At 39.1% G+C, this 8216-nt stretch overlaps 1 protein-coding gene across 1 annotated transcript in view; it reads right to left on the bottom strand.

Annotated features, from left to right (window-relative positions):
* Nucleotides 1-597: 597 nt before the first annotated feature.
* Gnaq (G protein subunit alpha q) overlaps nucleotides 598-8216 on the bottom strand; it is a 265905-nt gene continuing 258286 nt past the window's right edge. Inside the window, exon 7 of the mRNA XM_090329614.1 lies at nucleotides 598-4427. Coding sequence (XP_090185740.1) covers nucleotides 4237-4427 — 191 coding nt within the window. The 3' untranslated portion in view covers nucleotides 598-4236. The remainder of the gene's footprint in view (nucleotides 4428-8216) is intronic.

The following is an 8216-nucleotide window of genomic DNA, read 5'->3' as shown; positions in this document are numbered from 1 at the left end:
CTATATTTCATTTCATTCATTCATTCATTCTTTTTTTTTGAGAAACTGAAAACAAAGGGAAATCAAAAGTAACCGGAGGGTAATCTCAGGGGAATTTCCAACCAGTATCTAAGTCTCGCAATATCTCATTATGCAGCCCTATCATCCCATTATTATTATTTTTTTTTGCAAATAAGTCATTTTGACCTCAATCCAGCATCAATAGCTTTCCACCAATTCTTAACTTAAGACAACTAAAATTTACAATCATGTGGCAGTATAAATTTTTAAATTACAGTTCGTACACCATGACAATCAAGATAGTCTGAAGTACAAAAAGTAAATTGCCCTTTAGCTGAATTACCTTTTTAAATATCAGGCCTGCTAATCTAGAGAGAGAGAGAGAGAGAGAGAGAGAGAGAGAGAGAGAGAGAGAGAGAGAGAGAGAGAGAGAGAGAGAGAGAGAGAGAGAGAGAGAGAGAGAGAGAGAGAGAGAGAGAGAGAGAGAGAGAGACAGAGAGAGAGAGAGGGAGAGAGGGAGGGAGGGAGGGAGGGAGGGAGGGAGGGAGGGAGGGAGGGAGGGAGGGAGGGAGGGAGGGAGGGAGAGAGACAGAGACAGAGAGAGACAGAGACAGAGACAGAGAGAGACACAGAGAGAGAGGTGTTTCAGGTTTTCTTAAACACCTTTTATAGACATTGCCTGCTGGTAAACAATGTATGCAGGTTCCTAAATTGTTTTTTCTTTCTAGTCTACTCAGGATATTCAACAGAGCTTTTCATGTGGAAATAATGTTAAGAAAGGAAAAAAAACATCCCAATGACTTCTAAGGGATTCACTGACTTTTAATGGATGCGTAATTTCCCTTTGTTTCAGATATGAGGCACAGACTTCTGAATTTAAGCTCTGTAAGGCATAGTACAAACCTCTAATTACAAATAAGGAATTCTCTGTAGGTTGAAACTGCCAAGTCACACACAAAAAATGGGGAAAAATCATCTGTAAACTGGTAGACTGTGGTGTGTTCTGTGAGTCATGAAATGGCTGCTTGCCTTGGTAAGCTGAAGAAAGGTTTCTGTGTGTGGCATTCTGTTTTTTGAAGAAGACATGCCCAAGTCACCATAAAACTACCACAAGCCCCCATCATCTGGAGCATCAACAACGGAGCCCAGTGTGCACGCACAACAGGATGCCGCAGTCACAAGAGAATAGAAAGCAGGAGTAAACTTCATTTTTATACAAAACTGAAAAGAATCCCTTCCCGCCCCTAACCCCTGCAATAAAACCCCAAACAAACAACAACAACAAAAAATCCTTTTAGTTCAGTTGACTAGTGTGAATACAATTAGGTTTCTACAAATCACTGCAGCTAGGGTGATCAATGTTTTCCTTTCTCAAAAGAAGGGAGCTTGTCATGCACCCCAGAATAAGCAGTGAAGCCACACACCTCAATTCTGCATAGCAAATCCCATCCTAACTTCATAGACAACTAGAACAATCCTTCTCTGTTTTGCTCAGATTCTTCGAGTTTTGAGATCAGGTTTAATCTACTACATCTACATAGCTCTATTAAATAGAATATCTTGATCCCCTAGAACTGTAACACTATGATCTTGTGATGAATACTCTATACACACTGTAGGCCATTGAATGTTGCTGCTTACTTTTTTGTTTTCCTTCCTTTTTTTTTTTTTAAATTTTGTTTTGTTTTGCTGCACCAAATTTAAGATTGCCCTTTCAGGCAAGCAGTGGTTTCTAGCTGTTAAAACATTTCCTTAGTGGATCACAATAGCTTCTAAAACTGCCTTTCTAATGAAGGCCACCAGAGAGGTCATACTAAACTGTGCATTTGCCAAATAAGAATATGAATTGTATAAAAGCTCATATTCCAATCCTAGATCAAATGGCAAAAGTTCTACAAAGTTGGTTTCCATGTTTGTATAAAAGCTCTGACTGATTTTTATGTGTTTGCTATGAAATTACCTTTGGGTCATATAACCAGTATACCTCTACTCAGGAATGTGCAAACGATTTTATACAGCACGATGCTAGTACCGCTCTGTACGATAGTAAGGTTTTTTTTTTTTCCTTCTCTTTCTAAATGGAAAAAAAATCCCTAGTCAGAAATAAACTGACAAATTTACATTCTCCTCTCTTAAAAAAGTAAATAAAATAACATTATTCAAAATGTGAATTAGATATAAGACATACAATACAATTACATAGATACATATCAATACAGCACATTCAATCTGCCAAAAATTAATGATTACAAAGCCTGTATGGATACTGCAGTATCAAGAGAGATGTATGTACAATGATTAGAGCATTCAGAATTGCACTATACCTACAGTCTGTTCATTAAATTACAGATGCTTTCTCAGTAAGGAAAACAAAAGTAACCTGTGTGGTTTGAGGCTGGGAGAGAACAGTGGGAACGCTTCCTTACTATTCGGGAACTGTCTGATGAGCTGTTAATTCTTTCCCTCCCTTTGGTTATTCTCCCCCTGATTTTTGTGGAAATTTAGATTCATGCCCAATAATATGGAGACCAGCACCTGTGGTCTTCTTTCGACTTCTCTGCAGCTTTGAAACAGCCATGACTTACTTTCTTAAGTCAATTTCAGCTGCTCGACAGAAGCTTTTCCATACATGTGTTGTATTTTTTTTGTGTTTGTTTAAAAATTGCCCATGTGGAATTCTAGTGCAGTTACATAAATGTATCTCTGATGAAACACTGAAAGGTTACTTTTGGTTAAGCCCATAAATCTTAAGTTCAACTTAACCAGTTACCAATTCAAGAAAATCTTCAAGGTCAAAAATAGCAGTGACTTTTTTTTTTTCCATGTTAAAGATGTCAGGATAATACTATCAACCAATAGTTCTGGCAGACTCACTTGAACTTAAAGAGCATAAAGAGTAATTGCTTCAAATAAAGAGACAAAAAAATAAAACCAGATTTGATGATTAACCACAGATACTTTTTCTACACTGTTGATTTGGACACTCAACATGGGATATGGACACTGTACAATGTGACCTCAAGGGCAAATAAAACAATAGACCACGTGAGTCAGATTTACAGTGAGTTACCAATGGTTTGGCAACTGGTATTTCAGGTTCATTTTTAGCCAGTCATTGTTGGCTTCACAGTCTTCCTCTTACATTTTAAGACACTGGCTTTTATTGGTAAGCTCTTCTTAACACTTTGTTTTTTTATAAAAAGCCAGCTTTGGCAACACATCTTCATAATAAAAATCGCTTTTTAAATTGTGGCCTAAACACAAATAAAAAAAAAAGAGGGAAGGAAAAGTTGGAAAAAATAAAAACAGAGAACAACCTATGAAAAGGTAGCAGCCACAGGGGGAGTGTAGTGTCTGTTGGCATATTATTTGGCATTGTGATTTTAAAGAGAGGGAAGAAAGAAAAAAGAAGAAAAGGGAGTAAGTTAAGGAGGATGCACAATGGCACATGAATTTCAAAAGAAAAGACTCTCATGTGTGTCTTTGCTCATGCCCTCTGACTTCATTGAGTTTCTCTGAGCAATCCAACTATAGCTGAAAGACAAAACTCAGAAGAAAGGACGCCTCTGAGCATCAGCTGTTCCAGTCCAAAGGGCAGCAAGCTAAAATGCATATTTAAAAAGAAATACTAGATATGTATCCAGAGCAATAATGTTTAAAACCATAGTAGTAATACATATAATCCTTCAGCAAAAACTGTTAAATTAAGCTGATATAGGATGGCTTAAATTGAATGACTTGTCCTGACTGTATCACTCAAGAAAAAAAACTTGACCAAAAGTGGAACTAGGATAATGTTGGGGGAGGGGTACGGAAATCAGAAGGGAGATTTGACTGAGGAAGAAGGGAAATCAGCTTTGTTTTGCTCAATAGAAAAGAAAGATTGAGAGAGGAAGAGAAAGAACTCTTATCTTTGTTGAGTGCATGATTGAGAATTTAAAATACATCGAGTCACAAGGTTTTGCCTAAAAAAAGAGAGGACTGTGCTGGGACTGTACTTCAGCATCCTCTGTTTTTGTTTTGTTTTTTTTTTTTTTTGTTTTTTTTTTTGTTTTTTCCTCTGAATAGTTTAAATAAAATCATAATATTTACTACAAACTCTGTGGACACACTCACAGAGTCCAGGACGGCAATAAATTAGTATTATGCAAATTGTTTTCCACAGAAATCCAGTCCCTCTTGTGTATCTTCAATAGCCCGCCAGGGAAGGGAAGGGCAGGTTTCTGGGAGGCATGGTTAGACCAGATTGTATTCCTTCAGGTTCAACTGGAGGATGGTATCCTTCACCGCAGCAAAGACAAAGCGGATGTTCTCGGTGTCTGTGGCGCACGTGAAGTGGGAGTAGATAATTTTGTCACTGTCTGGATTCAGGTCCACGAACATCTTCAGGATGAATTCTCGAGCTGCCTGGGCATCTCTCTGGGGTCCTATTAGCCAAGGGAGGAGAGGGATAGCTCATCAGGTGATCTGTTAACACATTTGTTTTTGTCATTCATTCAACAAACAGTGCTTGTGCTGATCAAACTTGTTCTACTGCAGTCATGTTGCCTTATAGAATGGTGTGACATCTCTCGGTCACTTTACTTGCCTGTCTGTCCATCCATCCATCCAACTGACCATCTGTGCATCCATACAGTGTAGATAGATGCAGATGGATGACTCAAAAGCCAAGCTAAGCTTATTTCCTCCCTCTTGATTGCTGAGTACACAGAGAAGCACTGCAGACTCTTCAGCAGGGCAGAGGTAGTTTACTTCTGCTGCAGTGGGTGAACTGGGTCAGTTCTACAATACAGTGTCTACACAGACATAGCTGCCTCAAGCCATCCTGCCAATCTGTCCCCTAAGGTCCATCAGAATGAATTGTTTTGCATTCTCCAGACTGAAACATGACTCAGAGGAGTGAGGTTCGTGTTCCTGAAGTCCAGCTCAGCTCAAGTGGTCCCCTGCAGTCTCAGTCTACACTGCACTGCGTGTTCAGTTCACTAGGTGTGATGCTTAAAGTTGGCTTGCATTTTCTTATATGTATTGTAGGTCTCTTATGTCCCAAGTGTTTCCCTAGACATTTTACAAAAAAACTGTGACGTATTTATTCGGATACATCAGAAGCTTTGTTTTGGATTCTTGGGCTATCTATCACAAAAAGGAGCAAAATGAAAGATAAAATGAATTACATCTGTGCATTAAAGTACATTACCAAGAAGATGAAAAGTCAACCTAGATAATGGGATAAAATAGATGCAACCATGTTTGTGATAAGGATTTAGCATCTTGAATATAGAAAGGACTCCTATAACTCAACAAAAAGCAACCCACCAGATTAGAAACTGGATAAAAGATATGAATATATTTTTTCACAAGAAAACATGCAAATGACCAATAAGCACTAAAAAGATGTCTAAAAGATGAGGCACTAATGGCTCATGCCTGTAATCCTGGCTACTAAAGATGCTGTTCACTGAGAATCCAGTTCAAAGGTAGCTCAGGCAGAAAAGCCCATGAGACTCTTCTCTCCAACTAACCAGCAAAAAGCTGCAAGTGGAAGTGTGATTTAAGTTGGAAGAGTTAGCCTTGATCAAAAAAGCTCAGGGACAGTGCCAGGCCCTGAGTTAAGCCCTAGAACTCTCACGTGTACACTCATAGCTCCCGCCCCCCCCCAAAAGAGGTATCTAACTCTTTTTCTTATTGAGATACTCCTTCTATCAGCTAAAATGGTGGACTGGAAAGAAAATATACACTAGAGGATGTGGACTCCTGCACTGTAGGTAGGCCTGTATAATAGTGTAGCACCTGTGCAAACAGTCTCATGTTTCCTCAAAAAGCTAAGCTAACATTCCTGTAAGAGACAACAATTCTACTCCTAGGCATACACAAAAAACAACTGAGAGCAAGGCCTCTCGTAGTGATTGTTAACCTCACCGGTCATCACAGCAATGGAGGGAAACAATTTAAATACCTTAAGTGACGAACCTTAAGCCAAAGGGTGTAGTCATGTAATGAAATGTTACTCTACTGTAAAAAGGACATTCTGAGATATGTTATATGATGTTTAGCTCCTTGAAAGCACTATAGTAAATAAAAGTTATCACACATGGTCCAATATTGCATGGTTCCACATACAAGAGGCATCTAGAATAGGCAGATTCAGAGACAAACTGGAGTAGAAATTGGTATGAGCTGAGGGAGGGGACTGTGGGGTATTATTTAGTTGGGGTGGTGAAAACATTTTGGAAATACTGGTAAAGTCTACACAGTAGTGTAAATATAATTAACACCATAGAATTACACACATGAAATGGTTGAGAGGATGAGTTTTATGCTCTCTGTATAGTATTTTATTGTAATCAAGAAAATAATGAAATAGACCCAAGCCATTCACTTTATACTTTAAGTGGGTGAGTTAATATCACATGTGAATCATCTCAAGCTGTTAAAAATGTATTTAATAGATTCTGAAAGTAAAATTTAAACTTACTATACATGAATTCCATCCATGACCACCAGATCCAGATCCAGATCGTTTCACGTTACTGTATGTTCTTATGAGTTAACTCTACAACAGCACAGGGATAGTACCCTGGACTTTCTCTACCCACTTCCTTCTCTCAGTGCAACACATGCTACAATTTGGCTTTTTCTGGCCATATTCTTGTTATGTATGAGCTGGAATAAAAGGATCTTTGAGAGCTAAGGTCCAAGGTCTGACCACCATTCCTAACAAAAGGTATCTAGAGTTCCAGATAGGCCACTTAGAGCTTTCAAGTCCAGGTGTCCTGCCCCTATGCTTATAGCCAGCTTACAGCCAGCACACCCAGAGTTAGGAGGAAATGATGATGAGAACAGGTAGGTTTTCCTCATTTGAACAATTAGCACATTATTGACTTAGACTATGTCCAGAATGGAACCTTAGGTTAGTGATGAAAAAGGCTGGTACTATATTAAATAAAACATTGTGCCGTTAGAAAACATCCTCTACAATTATTGGTTAGTTTCACAACCATACTGAAAATATTTAAAACTAGACACAAGCCGGGTGCTGGTGGCTCACACCTGTAATCCTAGCTATTTAGGAGGCCAAGATCTGAGGATCCCAGTCCAAAGATAAGCTGGGCACTAAAATCTGTGAGTCTCTTATCTCCAATTAACCACCAGAAAACCAGAAGTAGCACTGTGGCTGAAGTGGTAAAGAGCTAGCCTTGAGCTGAATTGCTCAGGGACAGTGCCCAGGCCTGGAGTTCAAGTCCCATGATTGAGAAAACAAAAACAAAAACAAAACAAACAAAAAAACTAAACAGGAATGGATTGTCACAGCAGGAGATATGGCATTACTTCTTCCCTGTGATTTGTATTTACTGCATTTTGAAAGGAAGGGACTGTAATTACTTTTTAATTCTAAAGGAAAACTAGAACCAGATTCAGGTTCACTGAGGTGCACTTGCAGTATGTTATATTTTTATGCATAAATTATGTGATTCAAATAAACATAACTACAAAGCAATCATTATAGACAGCACAGAAGGAATAGAATTCCACAGTCTCTATGAGTAAGTTCCCAGTTCAAGGCCATGTGGAAATGGTAATCTCCTTTTCGGAAGAGAAATACACTCCGATTAAGACCTTGTAAGTGCAGAAATAAAAAAGTGTGAAATTTATAACACTATAAACACGCTTAGCACAAAAATACCACTGCAAAGTGGTCCTGGATTCTTTTCAGGCTTAGCTCATCATACAAGGGCTTAAGCCTCATGAACTGACAGCTGCCTTTGCTTTGAGAATAACAAAATGAGTGCATTTTCTTTTTCTGTGGCCAAGTTTCCTATGGGCGTTGTGTAGACTGTCGGGTGTTTAACAGTTAAACCCTTCTTCACATTTCAAACCATCTGCAATGGGTGGATACTGGAAGGATGGGGAATGGATTTCCCCCAGGAGGTTTATATAGAGACTGGGAAGATGCTGAAGACAGAAACCAACACTTCCAGGAACACACACCACTGAAAAAAAGTCCCACTGCAGAACAGTCCACATGGTGTGACTGTCGGCTTGTGGCCAAGTAGCCCAAGGGCATTTGTCAATTTGGGTGGTCAGTGCGGGAAAGGGAGCAGGCCCACGGGCTGTGTATGTGAGGTGGTCATTTTCAGCCTGCTGATTCTTAGCAAATTGTGAGAAAAATGACAAGTCTGCTCCTCGGTGATGAGGCAAGTGTCTCTAAGCATGTATCA

The sequence above is a fragment of the Megascapheus bottae genome, chromosome 3 (genome assembly GCF_031878675.1).
Source record: "Megascapheus bottae isolate mThoBot1 chromosome 3, mThoBot2.hap1, whole genome shotgun sequence".
NCBI classification, from domain to species: Eukaryota; Metazoa; Chordata; class Mammalia; order Rodentia; family Geomyidae; genus Megascapheus; species Megascapheus bottae.
This window is presented reverse-complemented; position numbering and strand designations above follow the sequence as displayed.